Raw genomic sequence first — 24,211 nt, forward strand, 5'->3', positions numbered from 1 at the left:
TTCACCGGCTACGGTTATGCCACACCAGGGCAGGATGTATTGTGCCAAGGCAGAGAACAGTCTCATTACCCCGGGCTGTTTATAGAGTAACCCTGGTAGAAAAGTAGCTCAGGATGTCCCCCCCCCTGCTGTCGCAAGACTGATGTTAACACTGGCAGCGAAAAATGCAGGTTTGGCAATGAACGGAATTTTCCATCAAAACAGCAGAGGAACTTGAAGTAACTCCAGAGACTCAACATAATCAGGTTTTTATCAACAAATGGAGAAAATAAAATACACGTTGTTTCGGTAGCTAACTGAATGGTAAATTGACTGAAATAATGTTAATGAGCCAAAGCCTTCCTAGCACTAATAGTCAATGACAATGGGCTACTGGACAGTAGCGGCATCAAAAACCAGTCTTTCATTTCAGGAACTGAAGGCATCCCTAAACCAAGCCTTTACAGGCAAGAGTGTTATCGATGCAAGTGACATTAAGCGAGCTTCTGATCTTTTAGTCAGTTCTGAAGTCAAAGGTGTGTGTGTGTGTGTGTGTGTGTGTGTGTGTGTGTGTGTTTACATGCGCGTGTGTGCGTGTGTGTGTGCGTGTGTGTGTGTGCGTGCGTGTGTGCGTGCGTGTGTGTGTGCGTGCGTGTGTGTGCGTGAGTCAGTGAGTAATAAACATCCAGGACATGGCCCTCCCCACCCCTCAATGCAGCCAGACACACTACTACTGGTCAGTGGAAGCACAGGGGTCGTGTGGGCTCTGTGACCTTTGAGATGATGATGAATCTCCTCCCATCTGTTCACACACACACACACACACACACACACACACTCTTTCATCACATTGTGCGTGTTGACAGACTTTAGTCTAATCCCACACTGAGCTAAAGTAAGTACAGCCTTAAAGGCAGATTTCTCTTCTCCTTTTCTTCAATTGAGCCCTTGCTATCTTTCACAAGCACACTCTCCCTCTCCCTCCCAGGGCATGCGGTATATGTATCTGTGCATGCGAGTGTGTGTACGTGTGTGTGTGTCTGCTAGTGTTATCTAGCCAGAACAGAAGCCCCTGTGTGAGAGGCTGGGATCAGATTCCCCACTGGGAAGAAACCCCCTGAGGACAGAGAACATGGTGTCTGAGTGAGAGAGCCACACACGCACATGCACACACACACACACACACACACACCACATCATAGACACTCACGCAAAACAAACTCCACCCTGCCCTGCATCCCACATGCATAGGAATACACACCCACACACACACACCCCACACAGAACACAAATCCAGCTGGCAGCTTTATTTCTCAGCCTTTATTACACAGACAGAGGAATGTGAGATTACATGTTGGAATTTTTTTTTTTTTTCTCTACTGATCACAAATTTCAGGGATTTGCCACCACCACCCACAGGGGCCTGCGCTGGGACAGGGCAGAGCCATTCAGGGCATCAGAGTCCCAGGGCACTGTTCAATCCCATGGAGTCCCAGGACACTGTTCAATCCCATGGAGTCCCAGGACTGCTGAGTCCCTAGTGGAACACCCCCCCCCCCCCTTTGCTGGGGGTGAGGGAGACTTTGAAGTTGTTTTAACAAGCTTTTAGCTTTTTGTGAGTGTGTGTGTGTGTGTGTGTTTGTATGTCTGGGGGTGTTTTTAACTCTGCTTGTCTTTATTGCTGGTTTCATGCAACACACTCAGAGCAGTGGACAAACGCCTTCAAGTTACAACAAACCAGACGAATCTTGAATGCACAAAAGTGGGAAGGAGGGAAACGATTCTTGTTGACCAACAAGAACACAATTTCAGTCACAATTCGCACTTGGCCACACCAAATCACTGCTTTTAGTTTTGAAGACATACTAGCATTTCTATCCGTTCCATTTTAATGTGTCGTAGATGAAATGCGTATTAAATGTAGCGTCCTAAAGTGAAGGCACGTCGTCTGAAGAACGTACCTCACAAGTACGACTGACTGCCCAAAGGTTTTTTACCTTTTACACAAGTGATGCACAAGACAATTTGACAAGCTGGTGCCAAAATACCTGCTATCAGCCCCTTCTCCCAGGACCACATCCCAAAGCTCGTTTGAACCTTTTCCATAGTTCACTTAAGTGACACTTGAGCGCATGTTTGTGGCTAAGCCAAGGCAGATTGTGGCGGAGAGGACAGAGCGGTGAGGCCTCAGATCTGAGGGCGGTGACCCCTTAAAGAGGGAGCAGACGGCTCTGGCTCCACCTGCTGTAAGCAGACACCTGTCCAAAGGCCACTTCACAGGAGCTACTGGGGCTGAGCAGTGCAGGCCTCGAACAGTGCAGGCCCCGAGCGGTTCAGGTGGCTACATAGCAGTGAAATCTGAATCAGATCTACTGAAAGATTGTGTATGTGGGTGAGTGTGTGTGTACCAAAAGTGTGTGTGTGTGCATATGTGTTTCAGTGAGGAAAAAACAGGTCTAAATATGTAGAGGGGCCCACACAAGGGAAGCAAAGACATAAAGCGCCCCGACTCATAAAATCTGCTGTCTGTGTGTCTGTGTGTGTGTAATGATACTCTTGGCCATGTTGTAAGACTGGACTCAGAGGTGTATGCGTTTGTGTACGAAGCTGGGTGTATGTATAGTGATATCCTTTGCCACTTGCTAAGACTAGACCCTGATGTGTGTGTGTGTGTGTGTGTGTGTGTGTGTGTGTGTGTGTGTGTGTGTGACCGGATCCCGAAGGGGTGTATGTTTCAGTGATTATAAGCCAAGCAGACCCCTCACTTCCCTCTCACTGTGCCTGCCAACATTCTGCCTGTGTGCACGCACACACAGACACACAGACACACACACAGACACACACACACACACACACACAGTTGCAGAAGGGCTGCCATCACCACAGCAATAAAAATGAAGACGATCCGTCTGCTGCTCGACCCCCCTCTCCATCACTATGACAACAGGAGAACAAAAAATTCCAGCCCTCTCTCTCCCCCACGGCTTTGGGCCCATCTGTGAGTGAAGGTTTTATGGTGGGGGGTTTTGTTGTTGTTGGGAGTGGGAGCGCAGCACAAGTATTCAAGAGAAGAGGCTAATAGATTCAAAATAGAAGAGAAAGAAAGAAAGAAAGAAAAAGGGGGAAGGACAAGAAAGAGGGGATGAGTGTGTAGCATGAGAGGGACAGCTGGGAAAATTTCAAAAATGAGGCAAAGGGAGAGGTAGACACACAAAGAGAGCGTGAGTAAGAGAAGGAAATCAAGAGAGGTAGGGGGATATGGGAGAGTGACAGCGAGTGTGAAACGATTCTGAGATTAAACCTCTATTTCTATGAAGCGCCAACATGCCCCGTTCCTGAACTCGGTTCTTGCCGTGATGATTTACATCAACTCCACCCTCCATTCCCACAGCCAAACCATTATGGGAAAAGTGCTTACACCTGCCGGACCGCTGCTTAAGGACAGTTTTCCATTGTCATTCTTTTATACACAAAGGATAAGAGAAATCGCTCATTTACCACGGTAAAAAAAACTCGTCACTGACGCCATCAAAGATATTGAACACTATGTTCTTGCATACTGTATGGAGGCTGGGGTCTCTGCTAGCGATGACAATGAATTATTCATGGCATAAATCTATGCCTATTAGCACACCTAGATCATAAAATATTGATGGCCTCCTTAGCCGTGCGTATTCTTACTTTGAACCCCTGCGAAAGTGTGAACATCCTCACCTTGGTCATTTAAGTGAGTTAGAGGTCATAGAAAGTCTGCTTGACCCTTGAAATTGTAAACTAAGGCTGCGTTTTATTTTATTTTATTACGTTCTATGTCTTTTCCAAACCACTTTTCCTTGACCTCGATGGAAAACGTTATGGAAAGATGTTAAGGAGAATTCATTAGGACTTAGGAAAAGGTGCTAAGAGAATCCGACTGCTCTTACACTAGGCTATGATATTATGCAACAGCAGATGTCATTTGGCGTGGTCATGTTGATCGTTTGCTGTTGCTGCTGCAAGGAATTGTTGGACGGCATTATTTCCTTTCCTTTCGTAAAGGATGGTCCAGTGTACCCTACGCTAAACGAGATAGGAAAGGAAGAATTGAAGCACCTTTCATGCAGCATTTAGATAATTCGACCAGCTCTTATTATGGCTGCCACTTAGATATTTCGGGTCATTTTACTCAGTTAGGAACCTTCCTAAGCAAAAAAGACTATTCAACCGAAGGCCAAGACTACAAAGGGAGGAAAGTGAGCTTGGGACTTCACGTGAGCTTCACAATCGACCTTCTGATGGAGAAAACACATTCACAGCTCCACTCCACTCTATTTTTGTGTGTTTATTCATACATGGGATTTTAACCCATGGGATTTGAACTAGTTTTACTTGGCAGCGTGCGATCTTGACCAATTAGACCTCGTAAACAACCCACTCAAAGCGGAAGTAGCTACGGCCAAAGATGCAACTAGCGGCACTCACAGTGAAAAGGAAAGCATTTGTTTGTCTAATTAGTCAGAAATGGCAAAGGCCACTGTAACCCTGTGTCTCACTTTGTACCAGGATTGCTTTGAGTGGCCCTGCAACTTGTCCTTGCAAAATGGAGGTCTTGGCCCTGTTTTGTAAATGGCTTTTTTAATGTTTTGAATATTTGTATTCATTTGATGTTCATATAATGATAGATAAACATACAGTATAAGCTATAATCAATAATCTGTATGTTCCTAACATTTGATTGGCAATCTTCAATAATATCATTTTCAAAATGCATCTCTCAATATGGTAGTTTTGAACTTGGTAGATCAATGCAGTGTGTTTAATGGTAGAAATAATGCAACATTATTAAAGCAGAGGCTCCTCTGAACACACCAATACCAGACACTTGAGTCTGAAGCCCTTTACAGACCATAATATTAAACACTGATATGATCATTTTCACTCACATAATGGAGCATACTTAGTATTTTAATTTGGGTTTTTGGTCACTGAAGTTTGATATGCATATAAAAGAAAAACTGCATAATATGAGAACTGTGAATTCACTACATTTGAGAGCTCATGTTCATGATTGCATTTTCAAACACATGTTCTATTTTCTGGGTGGTTTTGAGGTTTGGTACATCTATATAGTAGCTTGAATAAATAGAAATAGAATAGAAATAGAAATGGCATGTTATGAAAACAGTTCTGCTGAATAAAATGATGCCAAGAAACATTTATGACCAGAAACATTATGACTGGGCAAATAGAGCAAAACCGGGGGCATAGTAAAACATAAGAAAGTGGCTTGGACTCCAAAGGGTTACGGGTTCATTTATTTTCTTCCAGGGGCTTGCGACAGGGCCAGACAAACACAGGAAGTCTGCCTCACAAGAGGAGGAAGCAAACAGGAAGCAGAAGGTAAAATGGTGGAGGCTGGTCAGGAATATCTCTCTGCACTGCGTCACTGAGACTACAAAATTAGGAACACTTGAGACGAGCCTGTCTCATGAGCAAAGAGGCAAACCTTGAAGCTAACACTTCAGAAGTCCACACACACAGCTATAATTGAACTCCTGAGCTTGGGCGTTGGTGAGCAGGAATGTAGGAGCGTGTGCTGATGTTTTCACTGGTTTGCTATTTGCCTGGTTTATGTTTCCCTGCATGGCTTCAGGTTCACTGAGCCATCTAGGCGTGTTCAGTGTGTCTCAGGTGAACATGACTCCCCTCTTTCACTGAACACTCCTGGGACTTTCACCACAGCTTGCGTGACACACAGGGGGAGTCTCAAGGGTTAAGTCCTAGAGATGGTTCTGAGGCTGGGTGTGAGAGGGGGGAATGAGAGCAGAAAGACAGGAATACCAGCCACCCCTGCGCACACCCCACCCCACTCAACCCCACCCAGCCCTAACCCAAGCTGGGAGAGGAGGGGGGGAGAGTGGGGTGGTAGCTGTTGGGGGGGATAATTATAGAACTGCTGCTAAGCACCAGGAAGGGACTGGGTGCCACGACAACCAAGGAGAGGGAGGATCTAGGGCTTTGGGAGAGGGTGGCTGTTGAGAGGGTGGATAAGGTGTATCAGGCTAGATAAATATAATGCATTCAAATAGATGTTGTGTGGACTGTGTGCAGAATTAATACACAGGTATACAGTACACATGTTGGGAAAATGCTTCACGCAACACACAGCCTCTGATCTAACCAAATGCCTGTTCCTACATTGAAGCGGTACAGTGAAAAATATGTTTCCCCCTGATTGTACTTTCTAACCTATTTAAGGTCTACATTAATCCAGGAGTCCACAACTGAGCAAGTGACCTATGGCCATTCATTTGACTGATTTGGCCAAAAATTGTTTACCAAATGCAACAGATTATCCAGCAGGTGATTGAACTGATGATGAACGACTTTGTTATAATCACCACTCTAATATATACACTAATATGACTGACATCCACCTTCAAACGTCCGGACAATGAATCACGACCACACCCTCTCCGGTGTCTACATGTTGCAGCCTGCTGCTGCTGCTACCTGTGGAGACTTTCCGCTCTGTCGTCCAGGTGACTGCACCCGTGGGTCTCCCGCAGAAGGTGCCTCGGGGGCAATCGGAAGCCTCCGATAATCATACACCCCCCCCCCCAGCTGAGGGCGGGGTCAGAGGCCAGCGCTACAGCGCGGCAGGCGTCTGTTAAAATATGGCCGCTGGGATGACAGGCGCGCCTCATTAGCGGCGGGTCTTACCACGCTACTGCCTCGCGCTCGCTTTGAGAGGTGCGGTTGCCATGGCAGCGGGGAACCTTGGAAGTGGAGTTCTGTCAAGAAGCTGCCAGCAGGACATGCAGCCGCCGCCACACACCATCCCTCCCCCTCCACCACCACCACCACCACCCTCATCAGCAACCAATCCCCCCGCTCTGCCATCCAGATGAGGCTGCTCTGGGCCATCTATATTAAGCAGCACCTGCGCACACCAACAGTCCGCTCTTTAAGGCAGACAGCTGCAATGACTAATGACTTGCGTGGCCCATCCTGATGGCGCAGGAACCTGCTGTTTCCCATCTGAGCCCCGCACCTCAACAGTTACTACACCAAACGCCCACCTGCTGACTCGCTGGACTCGACCCCCCCAGCACCGCTGCCATCCCCGGCCCAACAAAGCCCTCTTTCAGCCATTCGGCTTTCATGGTGATCCACTCTGAATGCCTTCCATTCCAGCACCAACAACGTGACTGTCAGTGTGTGTGTGTGTGTGTGTCTGTCTGTCTGTCTGTCTGTCTCAGATAAACACACATGGCTATGGCCTAAGCCTGCTCACAGCAGAACTACTGCAGCCTTCGGCTCGTCACCACACTCAAAGAGGAAAAATATGTTGTTACAACAGCACTCCATAAAAATCAGGCAACATCAAAAGGCACAAAGTGAAAGAGAATCCATAAAGCAAAGATGGGAGGGGAGGCAAACAACAACACTCTCACAAGCTCATAAACTGATACGACATCAGGCAGATGTGATAACATTTGTGTGCCTTGCTCATGTCACCATAGAAACGGTGACACTATTTTGCAACCAACACCCAGTAGAACAATCAGACCCATGAATGTGTACCCTTAAAATACCGCAAGGCCAATGCATAATATTATATCATTGTTACACTTCAGTTATGGTGTGATGTCTAAAAACATTCATCTTGCCATTGGAGCCTCCCTGTCATCCACACTTGCAGCACAAGAACACTTTCCTCGTGGACATCAACACTTTCCCAATCTATGCATAATGTACCATAGGGTCAGATCCATTCCTGTATCTGTAAACACCCCACTCCCTGTGAACATGTTCTCCCTATGTGTATGTGATTTATGTATGTATGTCTGTGAGTTGCACAAGTGCATAAGTGTATAAGCTACGATGGATGACCTAAATTTCCCTCTGGATTAATAAAGTATCCATCTATCTATCTATCTAGTTAATACCAGGAAACATCAAATGAAAACCAACAGATGTTAAGGACAGTTATTTTATATAGCAGTGACGGAGGATAAATTGTTTGGGTGCAGTGAGCAGATCAAGCCAACCAGACTCATTTCCCAGAGCTCTGAACAAGCCAAACCCCACAACTCAGCCTCTTCTCCCAGGCCTTAATGCACTGAAATCATTCAGATACAGCAGGCCCCCATAACATACCAAACAATAGCATCTTCTCAATCAAACAAGAGTCTCACACCTTCGGCTGGGATGTGAACGTAGGTCTACCTGCCACCATCCTGGGCAAGACTACCACATGCTGTCTGGCTGAGAAAAGCTCTAGACGATTTAAATCTACAGCAGTGATTTACTGCAAATAGTCCATGCAAATGAGGTTGATAGTCAAACGAGGCTAAATCGCCCACGGTTATCTGAAGACCGCTGGGGATTGTGGGGAACTGCACGTGACAAATTTGGCTAACAAAAACAAATCTGTGCAGCGCAGGTGAGCAGGCTTTTCAACTCTAAACCTAATTCCTTATGCAAATCAGAACTGAAATCAAGTTCAACAAAATTATTTTGTTGACTTCACGTCAAAAACCTTATTAAATGAAAATATGAAATGAGGCATTGCCTAACTACAGCGTGGCCATAGCAGTATTTAAATAATTAAAACGTCTAATCAATTGCCAACATCTTCAGAAACCACTGTGGTTTTGAGCAAGACTCCATGCTATGCTGAGTAATTGTGTGACTGCGGTAACAGTAAGTGATTGTCTCCGGCAGACCAGAGTATGGCAGAATGCCGGGGCGACAAACAATACATGTGCGCTGTGGTGCCATCACACTCCACCCGCAACAGCTCCTCCAGACAGCATGTTCACAGACCATGACGTTAAGCTAGTGATTTGAATCCTTCAAGTGTAATGAACTGAATGGAAGAGGTTAGGGAGGGCAGATAAATCTCTTGAAACCCCCTTTCAGAAGAGAGGCGAGGCGTTTCTTGTACGTTTGGTCCCGGTCCCGTGGAGTTATAATAGAACACCGCAGTGCACCGCCGCCATCTTATTTCTATCTGGCAACATCCAACTCCCTGTTCTCGACATGTAACATGTTGACGAAGAAATGTTCCTCACCCCTGTTGTGAAAAGACAAGCCTGCGCTCTTTAAACGCTTGGTACCCCATACATACCATTAACTGCACGGGTGTTCGTAAAATATATAGCCTAGCCACAAATAGATGTCAATACACATTTTTCCTAAAACACGCCCACCACTGTTTCTACACGCCACCTCAAATGAAATAGGGACGTGGGTAGGAATGAGGGTCGACACGCGTCTCCAAGACAGCAAAAATACAACGATTCCTCGACAATAGCCTACATAAAGCGCAGCACAGGGCATATTCTACACTCAAATAACAGCACAGTATAACCAAATAAATCATTGAGGGTGGGGGAGTGGGATGGCGATGCACTGTTATATTTGTTCACAACACAACCGCTAAGATGTTTATCACCATGTAGACTACAGTGATGAGGCCTTTAACATTGGGTCATTACTCAAGTCCAACATCATTCAGTTTACGGTATAGGAAATAACGGGATTTTCTCTGGAAAACATGACCAACATATTAAAAAAAAAACGACACATCAGCAATTTCTTGAAACGTCTGCATCACCCACAAACCCAGTTGCGCCAAGCTAGGTCTGGTCATTACGAAAGAGGTAGACATGTAGGCTATACAGATATCTATACAGAAACGTACTGGTGTTCATCGAGGGGGCACAATGTATTATAAAGTGAGGTAAGGTCTGACTTGGTTTTAAAGCACAAAGGATTAAACGGGCCAAAGGGCTGTCATGATAATAGTGTGTAGTCTGACATACAGTCCTACTGCTCCAGTGATTTATCCGCCTTTGCCAGAGAAAAAACACATATTACACTGTACATAGTCCAACCATTTTGTGTGTGCGTAATCTGCTGTTCAAAGTCCTCACGGGATGCATAGGGACTAGCCTAAGCTAGGTTAACTAAAAAAAAAAAGACATTCTGACAAGACGGACGTTTCTATTTCGTAGTGCATGTTCGAGCCTTTAATAACACCTTTAGCGCACAAGCCGATATTGCTTCATTGCCCGAATTCGAACATAACAAAGGCATAGAGAAGGTGGTTCTCACGACCCCGTTATAACCCATTGCTGTCCTCCTGATCATTAGTTTAATAATTCTCTTACCTCAAGAGACAGTGCCGTGGACGCAAGCATCAACAGGAAAATAGCAATATGGTCCCCCATGCCGAGTCTTCTTCACAGCGCCTACAGTGTGCGGTGTGTCGGGGTGCTGGGCTAAAGTTTGGCGAGGTGTTTGCCGTGTCTCTATTCGTGTCGCTGTTCCAGTGAGAAATGATGGAGACTGATACCGAGGCTGTACAGCTGCTAGCGAACCAGTCACCTGACCGGACAGCGAGAGAATGGATTCGTCGGGAGGGGAGGGGGCAATGGAAGCGGCACAATGCCTTCACCACACTCACACAATGGGTATAGGAAACGATGCAAAATCACACTATCCACTCATTATCCCATTGTGCTTTTAGTAGAATAGGCCTATCTCTCAATCTCTTTATTATTTCTGTCCTCAGCTGGAATTGCATTCAGGCAGCCCATTTGGATGGCATGAAATAGTTTTTTTTTTTTTACTTCTCATGCCATGTATACAACAGGTGTAAATTGGAAGAATTTAAAGTCACATTATCAGCAAAGGGAGACGTGTCTACAGACAGCCGACAGATTATGTTATCATTTGGGTCAAAGAGACCAGGTCGTTCTCAAATTGCGTCGCCACCTGGTGGCCAATTATAGGATACCACATTTGCATTGCTCTGAGGCCCTTAATCGATAAACTCACTCAGAACACAGGAGGCCTACGGCAAGCCCATTCTGTCGAGAGTTACACGCAAAGGCCTGGGGATTGGGGAATGGAATTATTTTTACATTTTTATTACAAGACATCTTGCTTTAGATACAAGCTGGCTTCAATGGTTCCTGAATCAAATACAAGCTCAAATAACAAACAAGAGACATGGAGTTTTTGTGTAAAACTAGCGCTGTCACTAAAAGCCAACAGACTTGACAACACTACCAGAACAGAGTTGGCACTAATAAAAGCTGGCTAGTTTGCTCACTGATAGCTAGCTTGCCTGTGCACTGACGCAAATTGTTATATTTTCGATGGGTTTCTGACCTGGAGCACAGAAATGCGTAGTGAATAGGCAAGGCGGCACGTGGGACGCCACACATGTTTATATCTCATTCTAATGACCATATGCCAGTTCATTTGAAGATCATACAAAAACTAGCTGGCTTAAAACACACACATGCGTACTGTTGCTTTAAAAGGTTATCTGAGATTTTTTACATTAGACCATGTCTGCCTTTAAGCTTATTTTTATAACTGTTAGGTGAAAATTTCACTCTTAAGTTATCTCAGGACTCCGGAGTTGTCGATCAGTATATGTATTAAATAACAATTGCAATTGGGCTCACTCCCAGCACAAGGCTTAAGTGAAGCCATATCACTCATAAATCACAAGGTTTATATACTTAAGATTTATCTAATGCTGACGCCATACATGTTTAACATCACAGTCAAAACAAAGTTCTCGACTGAGCTTCTTGTATCTTCCCAGGGTCGAGAAAACAATAAGTGGCGCCAGTTAATCAAAGTTACACAAACAGAAACACAGAAAAGCCGTGTTCCTGTTAACAAAAGCATATAAGGTAATTGTTAATACAAGGCACTTGATTAATATATTCTAAAGTTATTAACAGTGTTTGGTAATTATCTCCATCAATAACGCATTATGTATTACCTGCTAGTAACACCTTACCTCTGAAAAGCTTACATGGAGAAGGTGTACAGTGGGGGGAAATAAGTATTTGACCCCCTGCCGATTTCGCAAGTTTGGCCACTTGCAAAGAAATGCGTGATCTATAATTGTAATGGTAGGTCTATTTTAACAGTGAGAGACAGAATATCAATGATCTCAAGGCAGCTGGGACCCCAGTCACCAAGAAAATTATTGGCAAAACCCTACGCCATAATGGTTTGAAGTCCTACAGCGCTCGCAAGGTCCCCCTGCTGAAGGAAGCACATGTACAGGGCTGTCTGAAGTTTGCCAATGAACACTTGAATGATTCTAAGGAGGACCGGGAGAACGTGATGTGGTCAGACAAAAATCAAGCTCTTTGGCATCAACTCGACTTGCCGCGTTTGGAGGGGGAAGAATGATGAATATGACCCCAAAAACACTATCCCCACCGTCAAGCATGGAGGTGGAAACATTATGATTTGGGGCTGTTTCTCTGCCAAGGGTACAGGATGACTCCACAACATCGAGGGGACTATGGATGGGGCCATGTACCGTGGAATATTGGGCATGAACCTCATTCCCTCCCATTGAAAACGCAACCTTAAGGATTTGGAGAGGATCTGCAAAGAGGAGTGGACCAAAATCCCTCCTGAGATGTGTGTAAACCTGGTGACTAACTAAGAACAGTCTGACGTCTGTGCTTGCCTACAAGGGTTACTCCACCAAGTACTAAGTCATGTTTTGCTAGGGGTTCAAATACTTATTTGCCGCGAGCAAATGCAAATAAATTCATAACTGTTATAAAATGCAGTTTTCTGGATGTTTTTGTTGATATTATGTCTCTCACTGTTAAAATAGACCTACCATTACAATTATAGATCACGCAATTCTTTGCAAGTGGGCAAACTTGCGAAATCGGCAGGGGTTCAAATACTTATTTTCCCCACTGTATGTGATGTTGTAATGACCTGTTTGGATTCAAACCTTATGCAGACAAGTGGGAAGTCAACATCTTTATGCTGTACAACCAGCCCTCATTTATTAGATACGCCCACAAGATTTACTATGTCAAACACAACTGTGATCTGCATTTGTCAAATCTCAGCGTATCACATTAAAACTTTTTATGACATTACATTTCATAACATGAAGAAAAAACATACCAAAAGCTAGAATGGGAAAATACATCACTGATACATAACAGCATACAAGATGCAGAAGAATCGTATTCCCATCTCAGAGTCAAGTTATCCTTAGGTTTTCTTCAAGTTTCAGTTGGATGATGTCCGATGAATTCAGTCTATGCTCGGCCCTTTTCTGTCCACTTCTTTAATTTATGTTCTCTTTGACCCACTGTCATTCAAATATAGTTTACAGTCATGTCCTTTCGGGCAACAACACAGACGCATTTCTATACTTAATGTGCTCACAATTGTCCTCTGAGAAAGCCCCATATTCTCTGTGCAGGCAACAACAACTTCTGTTTCCCTCATGGCTTTGAGGACCACTTGGACTGATCCAACCGTGTCCAACCAGTCAGATGGCTCAGCATCAGTGGTCTAAACCAGAAAAGAACTGGGCAGTTCATACACTTTGGCGAAAGGTCCTCCAGCTCTTTTGTGTTAGTTTGCGGCCTGACGATACCATACAGGCTCCCGCACTGGGAGGCCGTCTAACCTCCCCCCATGATGAAGAGCGAAGGCTGCGCCGACAGATCCAGATAACGGCTCACTTCCGGGTGTAGCCTGGATACGGGGGAGGGGGTGAGTAATTTGCGCCCCTGGACGGGGGGGTGGGCGTGTATGGTGGCAGGCGGAGATCGGTAGGGTACATCTCGTAGTCGTAGTCGTAGGTGTAGGGGGGAGGAGGACCTGCAAGTAAATAGAGACAACCACATCAGCAATTTACCCACTCTGCAGGGCTCCTACAGAGGACTGGAAGAGGTAGCGATTCCCAGTGGTGAAATAGCACTTCTATTTAAACTTCATTTTCAGCTTGTGTGACAAAGAGCACACCTCCACTTCTATGAGAAGACAGGATGGAGGGCGGAATGTGTCTGTGTCTGACTTCAATTTAACACCTCCCTTATAATTTCAGTCTGTGATGGCGACTTCTCCCCCTTACAGATCAAAATAAATACAGATAAATTACTGTATACCGTATAGTTAAAAGACACCTGTTGAATTGCTATATTTAATTGAACTGGTTTACATTATACCAGGGCTCACTGGTGTGGTATTCTCCTCTATTGTTGACTGTTAACAGCTAGCTGGCTTCCAGTTTTAAAGTACCAACCAGATTTCAGCCATTTCCACTACCTTCACTGAGGAGGTTATGTTTTTTTGTTGGTGTATGTCTATTTGTCAGCAGGATTACACAAAAACTGCCAGGCCAATTTCCATGAAACTTGGTGGAGGGGTCAGAAGAACCCATTCAATTTTGGAGCGGATCAGCCTCAAGGGGCTGATCCAGGAGTTTTTTCCCCCTTACTGTAACTGATAGGTTCACCCTAGTTACCTCAGTACTCCGGAGCTGCATATAAGTATATTTATTAGACAAACAACAATTGCAATTGGGCTCACTCCCAGCACAAGGCTGAAAGTGAAGCAATATTAAACACATCGCACAAGGTTTATATAGACAGAAGTTTATCGTTCAGCAGAGAAAACCATGTGGTGGATTTCTGACGTCCAAGGCAAGGATGGAGGTTTTGCACAAGGTCAGAAGAAGCACAGTTCGACCCTTCTTATCACCTCTGGTCTAAACATGCTCTTGTACATATGCAGACTAAGTGGCACCTAATAATCTAAGTTACACACACACACACACACACACACACACACACACACACACAGAAAAGCCATGTTCCTGCTTTCATAAGCACATGATTCATACAAGGAATATATTAAAACAAAACAAAGCACTTGATTCATATATTCTTAAGTAATTAACAGTGCTTGGAAATGATCTCCATCAGTAACATTGTGAAATAGGACATTTGGCCTTGGTGGAGGTCTGCCCTTTTCATGAACCAAGCCTGCTTCTTTATGTATCTGACTTATGATTGAGATACATGGTACCCTATAACACAACCATGTTCTACAAGACAAATATGCCCTCTGGTGGCCTTTATAGGACACTGCAAACCAGAACGTAAATGGTGGACAAAGGGAGAAAATGGTTTAACTTCGACTTATCTAACAAATATGGAGATAGGGTTCTTTATTAGCCATCTACATATTTTAAGTTCACCATAAATTGATGTTGTGTTTATATTGTCTATGCAATGGGATGTTTTTTTCTAGGTCTGTCTGCGTTATATCCTATACAAAACAGTCTTCCTAGGATGTGTTCTTCATCACGTATGCATACAATGCTATCCCTTTTGGGTCGTAACTAAGGTAACATGAAACACTCAAAGTACTAATGGTTCTAGAGGTATGTTCTTATGTGATGTCAGCTTAAGACAACCTGAATTCTTTGCTCTGTCTTTGTTATATTCCAGTTCAGTTAATTTCAAAGTGAGTTAATTTTGACGCAGAGTAACAGCACTTATATCTATATACATACTTATAGAAATAGCAAAGCCTTTATTGTCATTGTATTCGCAAATAACGAAATTTGGAACACGTATGGTAATAAACCTGCATCTCGAAGACGAAACATATATTTTTCCTCTATTCATTGAAATCGAATCAAATCTGTACTTTACACCACTGCCCAGAAATGGGATCAGAAAGCACTGGAAAGTGAAAAGGATATAGAGAGCGCGAGAGTAATCACCTGGATATCCCTGGGACACCGTGTTGATGTAGGACGTGCTGAAGACTCCAACGCGGGCCCCTCGACCGTTCTTCACACACATGCACACAAACAGAAAGCCTGCCGCGACCGCCCCCATCAGAAACACCACGCCAAAAACAATGCCGGATATTGCCGTCCCCCTGGAATCACGTAAACACACACACACACACACACACATCAGAGGAGGGTCAAAAAAGCTCACCCACATAATTATTAACACGCTCATTCTATTCTAAAGCCTTCGTCAACAAACTCTTCTTACCCGTTCTGATGACGCAAAGGCTGTCTTGTGTGTGTACAAGTGTATGCTTGTGTGGGTGAATGGCCACCCAGAAAGCTGCCATTTGTTTATGATCCTGCTTAGGCGGTGTGATTTCGGACAGTCTGAGTCAGGGGCCAGAGAGGATTTTTGGGTTGGGAGATACAAGGGTCAGGAGATGGGACGGTGTGTTTCCACACAAACACACACACACCTGACCAAACATGTCTCAACAGCTGACCACCATGTCCTGTCCAAATGGCTTGGTTTATGGCTCCTTCTCTCTCTCTCTCTCTCCCCTTACTCCTTTCATCTTGTTGTGGGAGTGGGAGTTGGGGAGAGAATCGTTTGGTAAATAAGAAGGTTACTAGACCTGGACAATCTTCTTCTGTATTTATATATTCATATGTGTGTCCTCTAAGAGTATAATTTGATCTGAAGTCTGATAATATCTCTGGTGTGTTTTGACATCAGATATCGCTCAGAAACCATTCTGATTGAGAGAGAACAGCTGCGTCTGCCAGACGCAGGTCAAAGGCCAAGCCCAGTACAGGGGTCAATCCTGATGGCAAAGGAGCTCTCTGAAATTGTGTGTGTGTGTGTGTGTATGTTCGTCCTTTTACTCACGAGAGGACATCACCCACGTAGGCGTAGTAGGAACAGCAGAAAGGAGGCACGCCATCACAGCAGTACTCCAAACAGCCATCACACTGTGCTTGGCCTCGCCCTGAAACACACACACACACACACAAAGAAAAACTCTCAACTAAACAGTACAACACACTGACATTGCTGCCATGAAGCAACCCCTCATGCTCATCCAAAAGCACATGTGTGGTCACCACTGTATCATCCAAATCGGCATCTAAAGATGCTTCAACGGAACGTGTGAAGTGTCTAACGTGGCTAGGTCGCTAAGGCAAGTACTGGCATGTGGACTTCCCACGACAGATATGGTGTAGAGTGAAAATCCCAGTCACAGTCAGTCACTCGCAAGTTGCAACAGCAGACAGTCATTTAGTAAGAATTGCCTATGGCTAGCCCTTCGCTGTTGGCAACTGAAAAGTCTTGTAGACTGACAGACCCATAATGTAGGTGGTGAGCTGATTCGTCTATTCTCTAAATAAAGGGCTTTGGTTATCTGGGAAAGTAATAGATGGCACGATTTAAATAAGCATTATGATGAGATCCTTTTATTGTTCCTAGTTATAGCAAATCATTTGTCTGTCAACTGTGCAAAATGAATTAAAGCAGCTTAATTGGAAATTATTTTTCCAAAGTTGTCACATGGCATGCATCCTAGGAGAGTTTACAGATGCATGGATATTCCTAAACTGACTGTGTAACACTTGGTCTTCCACAATCTGGCAATCCTTTCACGAGCAGGACCAGAGTGGCCGCTTTTAGAAACACACATTTCCCTTCCTGATGTTTTCCTCCAGCCTCCAATCATGACTTCTAAAATTATGATCACAGAAATGATTATGCCTTATTACAGTGACATCGACCTGCAGCCTTGCAATTATCTGGTAGAATGAGATTTACACAAAACATGCTGTCTTTCTCTCTCTCTCACACACACACACACACAGAGGCTTGTTTGAATTAAACAAGCAACACACACACACTCCTCATGGAGTCCTTCTATGACAGTTCTTCTGCTTGTGTACTTCTACCTCAATCTGTCTACCTTCTATGATAGCAGCCAAACATGTCTGGTCCTGTACCGTTCGGGTTATTCTCTTTTCACTGCCTTCGCCATTATTCAGCAACCCTCAGACTTGACTGGTTGTGTAAGGTAACAAGAACGAAGCGACCTCATATTCACATGTAACAAAAATGTAAAAACAGGTCCTATACAGATTCGTTTCATTCAATTAGGGGGGGGGGGGGGCATAATGCATTGTACCTCTAATTTGTTTTAATTTATAAACTACATGTAGACTGTGATCTTAGTCTAGGGATGCATTGTTGTGAGAAATCATGTTCCTGCTTAATTTGCGAAGATGACATTTAACTGCAATTTGCCTATCACCTACATAAAAAAACACGAATAGACTGGCTGGTGCTTGGTTCTATGGTGGAATACATAATTCAGGAAGGTAGAAAGACTGACAGATTCTATGAATATTTGTGCGTAATCACCACGAACAAACTAATTACAGACTTGTAGTTAAGCATAACTAAATGATGAGTCACAAACAAGCACACAACCCGGGAGGGAGAGTACACACAGAGACACACATGGAGGGAGAATTAGTTTGGTTCCTGGTAGTCTTGCCACAGTGACTACTCAACGGACCTTTTGATGTGAGTCTCTGCATACTCTCTAGCTGGGTGGTCTTAAGAGGTCCCCACTTACCTCCGGTTCTTGTCGGTCAACACGCCTGGGACAAAGACTCCATACAACTGCTGCCACCTCCAGAAGAACCCCATGCACCCTTCCCTTCCCCCACTAACACCCCAACAATTACGGCGCTGCATGTAGCAAACTTGTAGTTTTTGTTAGGATGAAATATGTGTAGGAGCTATAATATTGAAAAAATATTTATAATTCAGTATTGCCGTTTAAGTTGCGTGTGGAACCGGGTTTTGAGAGTCATGACAAAAACTAAGGGAACGAACAAGTATAACGTTAGGTTATAAGTTGGCTTAGTCTATAACCATCTCGTCTAAGATAAATAGCTAGCTCTAGTAACAATGATTAACATTATATAGATTACATATGGCCAACCTCGTAACGTTAGGGGAAACCAGTAGGCTAGGCTACTTCTCCCATTCGATTACAAAATAGGGTCTAAATGAATAAATACGTTATCCTACCATACGTTAGAAGAACGGATTTGATTCTGCTAAAAAACTAAAAACAGCCAATAACTCACCGGCAAACAAGCAAAGCAACAATGACTCTCTGAAGAACTTCGTTTGTCCCCTCCTGGATGCAGAATTTTCCATGTCTTTTGTCTCTTTTTTGCCCACAAATCTCACAGAGTTTAGAGTAGCTAGTTGGTAATGTTCAGCAGCAATAAGTCCATATGAGTAAAACGCGAAAACTTAAATTAGGTCTAGTCTAGTCAAATTAAAAACATTATGGAGCTGCCTTACTGGCTGAGTTGTCTCCTCTCTTTAGAAACGGCGCAAACGCAGTCTCCTATATTCCACGTGTTCCCTCCTCCTAAATGCGTTGCCTTTACTTCTTCCTCTTTGTTTTCCCTTCTTCCCTTCTCTATTTTTCTTTCAGTATCTCCCCTCCCCCCGAATGTATCCTCTCAGGACTCCTATAGTAGCTGGGACGCCACCATGAAGCCTTGTGTTTATAGCCCGCTGGAAAATAAATAAATAAATATTTGTCCTCCCCCTGTCACGACACCATTGAAGTACCGGTTATGGGCAACTGCTGAAAGTAAGCTTAGCCACAGTGGATGGCCTCACGATCATTCCCGAGATAAAAGCAGGCACCCAATTGTGCCTGCCCTCAAGACGACATGTCTTTCCTCTCGACTTTATTGTTCTTTTCCTTTGAACACACCGTCACTTAGAGAATATTTTTGTCACACTCCAACAGCACATGTCACGAATCCTTTTAGAATATCTCCATGTCCTCCATCATGGATTCGTAATGCACTGTCCTTTTCATCTTCATCATCATCACCACCACCACCACTCTCATCCTCTTCCGTTGTTTCTAGTGTTAGTGATTCCTTGACCCATGGACAAAGTTTGGACTAAGCTTTTTGATTAGCTGAATGACAAACCGTGCTGTCATTCATCTGCACAAGGACACTAAACACAATGCTATGATTTAAGCCCTCATACTCCAGCTATGTGTTCCATTCAGCACAATGTCACTCTAAAGCCCCCCCCCCCCCTCCACTATAATAAGCCATACACAAGGATAATGTCTGTGAGAGCGTATTCTTGGGAGACCATATAACTTTTTATGAGAATACCACCCACAAATCACCCATAAATGATCATTACAGTCATTACATGCAGATGTTGGAGAAACAAGGCAGTGAATTCAGGGAAGAGGTGTATGTGCTCTCCTGGTAACCATAGGTTAGGGGTCCATGAATGTGCAGGACTAAAGCTAATGGGGACTCCAGTCCAAGCCCGTGGGCCAGTAACTTTTCCGTCGGCCTTCTCACTTGTGTGAGAGCTTGAAAATATGTGGAGGCGGAGGCCTGTAACACAGAACCTGTTTCATTTCCCATTTCTGCCATTGGCATTCTTGGAGTATTTGGTATTGCAAGTATATCACAAAGTGTATGGCCGTCAATCTACCACTACAAAAACCACGATTGTCAAACTTTGTTGTTCCACTAATTGGCACCTCAAAATTCGACTATTGTGTGTGTGTGTGTGTATGTGTGTGTGTGTGTGTGTGTGTGTGTGTGTGTGTGTGTGTGTTTATGTAGGTCACAGTTAACTGGTCAAAAAAGGATTTGAAGAACCTCTATCTCTGGGAGTCTGTGAAACATCTTTAGTCGGCAGAAGCGTGAGTAAAGGGTCTGTGAAGCATTCCTCTCATGAGCAGAACCATTGTTTAGAGCATCTGCTGTGAAGCTGGCCCTCATGGTTTCACTCAATTATGCCAATCGCCATGGCTTTTAAACCATAATTACAGATTACTGACTTCCTGTAGGTGTTCCTCAGGGTAAGAAACCCAGTGGCAAGTCTGGACACCCACCACCCACTGGATAAAATGTGTTACTACCTTCTGCACTCAGTAGAAGTTTACAAGGACTTTTTTTCTTCCTATACAGCTTTCTTCTCCCACCCACCCCTGTTCAGAAAGTTATTGTAGCCGATGTCTACAGTAATTACTAGTCACAAATGTGTTGGTATTAGTTAATACTTGTGTGTTATTTATTCATGTATGCATATGACTGGAAGATAGGCTCATCCTTTGGGTTAACATGTACATGTTGATGTGGCCCTCTGTTGTATAAACAACTGAATGGAAAGAATAAGTGAACACTCGTGACAACAGTCCACAGGTCAATTTGATACTTTATTCATAAACCTAAGACCATATATATCAGACCGTATAAATACTCTATAGACTCTACCCCTTCTGTTATTTCAATAATAATAACAAATAAAAATACAATAATAATAAAAAGCCACAAGATTATATTAAACAGGCTGTACAAAAATAAATAATGTTTGGATATTCTGTACAAAAACACCTAATAAAAAAAAATAAAAAAAATCAAAGGCACAACCCTTCTTAGAAGGCAGGAGAGACTTACTTATGAAGTATTATCAGGAGAGAAGTCCCTCAGTACATCTCCACAATCATACACACACAGACGTACATATATTACCACACACTCCCCTAAGGCACAGAAAAAAACTATCTTTGGTCTTTCTCACTCCCCTAAGTTGTCCCTCCCTCCCCACCCGTCTCTTCCCTCATGGCAAGACTAGGCTTGGGACGGATGCACGTGTCATTTTGCACCCTTCCTCCCAGAGTCTTTTACTGTAAAGGGGTAGCTTGTGAATGCTAAACGGCAAAAACAACATTTTTTTTTTTAAATAGCAGCGTATGCAACAGGAATGGAGTGGACACATCGGACAGCTCGACGACGTAGTATTGAAATTTAAATGGGTGGGAAAAACAGCAAGTTGTACTGCTCGTAATGTGGACAATGATTGATTGCATCCTTTGACCCCCCAACCCCCCTCCTCCCAAGACCCATGCTGTGAAAAGTCCTCAGACAAGTCCAGAGAAGATTTGACACACATATAACCAAATTCCAAACCCTTATATGCTCACTTCTGTTAAGGTGTCCTTTAGATTGAATTCCTGCATTTCCCTCGGTAACTTTCTCTCCTTTCTCTATAATTCTTCTGCACTAATTACAAAAACAAAAAAAAATCTCTCTGTCCAGTCCAGCTTGAACAGGTAATATAAACATGACTACACACATACACATGAGAACATGCATGTATACATTAGCACACGCACATAAACACATACACACATTCACACACGTATGACGCTGGCACAGGAAGCAGTACGCTTGAAGAAAAGACAGGTGTGCTCTTCAGGATTTGCTTTTTCCATTACCTCTGTGGTACCACTATGCCAATCTGTGCCCCTGTGCCAGGTGGCATGGAATAGGGGTGGGGGCAAGTCTGACCATGCCAAGTCTGTGTGTGGTGAAGAGCTGGCAATGTCTCTTCCCATTTACCCATACCAGGATACCAACAAGACAGCCTCTTTGCCCACTGGACTCAAGGCTTTTCTGCAGTCACTGCCAAACAGGGGACTCTGCATTCATTTATTAGCCTAAAATGTTAGCAGGCTGGCTGGCTCAGGCTGTTGGAGCTGCTGTTCATAAGACTGGGACTGGACTCAGTCAGTCCTAGCAGGCAGTCTGGTTGCACAGGTCGAGCAGGGGTCGTGGCCTGTCTTTGGAATTGCAGCTCTCGTTGGGCAGCGTCCGGCCATCGTGTCCCACGCAGCGCAGCATACGCTTCCGGAAGCCCCGGCCACAGGTCTTGGAGCAGTTGGACCACTCGCCCAGGAGCCAGCTGGGGCAGGGCTGGGTGGAGCAGGTCCGGGTGGCCGCCGGCCGGAGCTCCTCTGGGCACTCCCTGGACTGGCGTCCCTGGGCGTCCAGGCACAGCACCTCTCTCTGCTGTATGCCACCGCCGCAGGTCTGTGAGCACGGCCCCCATTCGCGCAGGCTCCACTCGGCTCCTCCGACCTCCCGGATGGCGTTGATGGACGGGCGGTTCGGGGAGCTGCCAGGGGTGGCGGCAGGGCGCGGAGTGAAGTAGCTGTACTTGACTCGCGGCCGTGGGGTCTCTCCCACAGACAGCACCTGTATGGTCAGGGGCTCGGGCAGAGGGGCGAAGCTCCGCAAACGCTCCAAGGTGGCAGAGGAGCCGCTGTAGCGCAACAGTGCCCCCCGCAAAGAAATGTCTGTCTCGAGCGTCGTCAGCTTGTAGTCGCCATTCAGAAGGTAGGTACCGTCCTGACGCTTGACTGCCAGGTAGCTGTTGTCGTGACGACGGCCGCCGGGGCTACGCTGTTTGACATCCACCAGGGTTGCACCAGCAGGGATAGTCACCACGTCCATATAGCCAGGCCTGAACAAGACAAAGAGATTTATTAGCATGTTTAACCACTACTAGCAGCTACTTTGCCTCTAACCAGCTGAAGGCTGTAGTTTAATTGAGCTATTTCTGAAAGACCCAGAGTTACATGGAGGGTAGTCTCACCTTGCACGGTCCAGAGAACCAGACACCTTCTTGCAGGTAGACCCATCACCACCACAGACACCACACTTGTCGAAGCGCTTGTTGGAGCCGATGATGCGATCACAGCCTGCCTTCACACACTGGCCTTGCACACACACTGATGTGGAGTCTGGGGTGCAGGGAGTGCCATCAGCCACCTGGGGGCAATAGAGAGAAGCTCTCATTATTCTCCTGACCTCATCAAGTTGAAGTAGTTAATGACAGTGGTATCAGTGGAGTCGAGATAATGAACTGAGCAGCTCAAAGTTAACCTACCTTAGGTTTAAGGATGAAAAAGTAGCCTGTTCCCTTGGCACGGCACACCAGCTTGCAGCGATCCTTGGGTGATACTCCGGCATATTTTGGCACCCACTCGACTCCCCCACCTGATCCGAATGACACCTGGGAGGAGATGTCATTGTGGGCCAGGCACTGCTCTTCACGGAATGTCAAACCTGCGTAAAGAGAGCAAGGGTGCAAAACAGTTAAGAGTGAGCCTTAGTTTAGCTTGAAGAGGTACTACACACTTAAATGTGTTTTTTAGCTGTAATTTAAATGCTATGACTGTACTGTGATTAAACACATCGACCATGGTGTTAATATAAACAAAATGACGAATTTTATGAAGAGTCATCATTCACAGGAGTTTACGTCCTCCCTCTCAGCCCCTTGCCCACTTTTGAGTATTTTTCTAAACTATGCAGTGGGTGGAGTTAGGCTCAGAGTTGGGGGTGGAGTTACACTTTATTAGAGTTCAAGGTAGTTACCATAATAATTAAGGCTGAACTGTTAATGATAGTGACAGTTCTCTTACCATTGCTTTCGGGGCAGGTCTCAGTGTTGCAGGAACGATACTGGATCCTTTTGCCTTCACAGTATTTGCCTCCATTTTTGGGTGTGGGGCTGTCACAGTCCCTGAAGGAATACTGCACGCCTCCTCCACAAGTCCGAGAACAGTCTCCCCATGGTCCCCACGTTCCCCAACCACCATTTACCGGAGTCTGAGCCAGGAGAGAGAGAGAAATAGGAATCATGATCAGACACTAGAAACACCAATCAGACCCAACACAACCGGTTCCAGCGCCACCAGTGAACAACATAAAAGTCACATCGTCACTCAC

General features: G+C 44.8%; 3 protein-coding genes across 4 annotated transcripts in view; all 3 read right to left on the reverse strand.

Annotated features, from left to right (window-relative positions):
* The window catches only part of appa (amyloid beta (A4) precursor protein a), a 28,396-nt gene extending 18,068 nt beyond the window's left edge, over positions 1–10,328 (reverse strand). For both annotated transcript variants that reach the window (XM_031582812.2, XM_012815467.3), the window contains exon 1: positions 10,140–10,328. In XM_031582812.2, coding sequence (XP_031438672.1) covers positions 10,140–10,199 — 60 coding nt within the window. In that variant the 5' untranslated portion in view covers positions 10,200–10,328. The remainder of the gene's footprint in view (positions 1–10,139) is intronic.
* Positions 10,329–12,808: 2,480 nt separating this feature from the next.
* Positions 12,809–19,495, reverse strand: cyyr1 (cysteine/tyrosine-rich 1). Its single transcript, XM_012815456.2, has 4 exons — positions 18,719–19,495; positions 16,464–16,563; positions 15,557–15,717; positions 12,809–13,644 (listed from the first exon to the last, which is right to left on the reverse strand). The coding sequence occupies exons 1-4, from the start codon at positions 18,789–18,791 to the stop codon at positions 13,502–13,504; spliced, it is 477 nt and encodes a 158-aa protein (XP_012670910.2). The 5' UTR covers positions 18,792–19,495; the 3' UTR covers positions 12,809–13,501.
* Positions 19,496–20,831: 1,336 nt separating this feature from the next.
* Positions 20,832–24,211, reverse strand: part of adamts1 (ADAM metallopeptidase with thrombospondin type 1 motif, 1) — a 30,598-nt gene continuing 27,218 nt past the window's right edge. The window contains exons 14-17 of the mRNA XM_042710166.1: positions 23,905–24,091; positions 23,367–23,545; positions 23,073–23,248; positions 20,832–22,940 (exon numbers count right to left, since the gene is read on the reverse strand). Of these exons, the coding sequence (XP_042566100.1) occupies positions 22,211–22,940; positions 23,073–23,248; positions 23,367–23,545; positions 23,905–24,091 (1,272 nt within the window). The 3' untranslated portion in view covers positions 20,832–22,210. The remainder of the gene's footprint in view (positions 22,941–23,072; positions 23,249–23,366; positions 23,546–23,904; positions 24,092–24,211) is intronic.

Source organism: Clupea harengus, chromosome 16, assembly GCF_900700415.2.
Source record: "Clupea harengus chromosome 16, Ch_v2.0.2, whole genome shotgun sequence".
NCBI lineage: Eukaryota > Metazoa > Chordata > Actinopteri > Clupeiformes > Clupeidae > Clupea > Clupea harengus.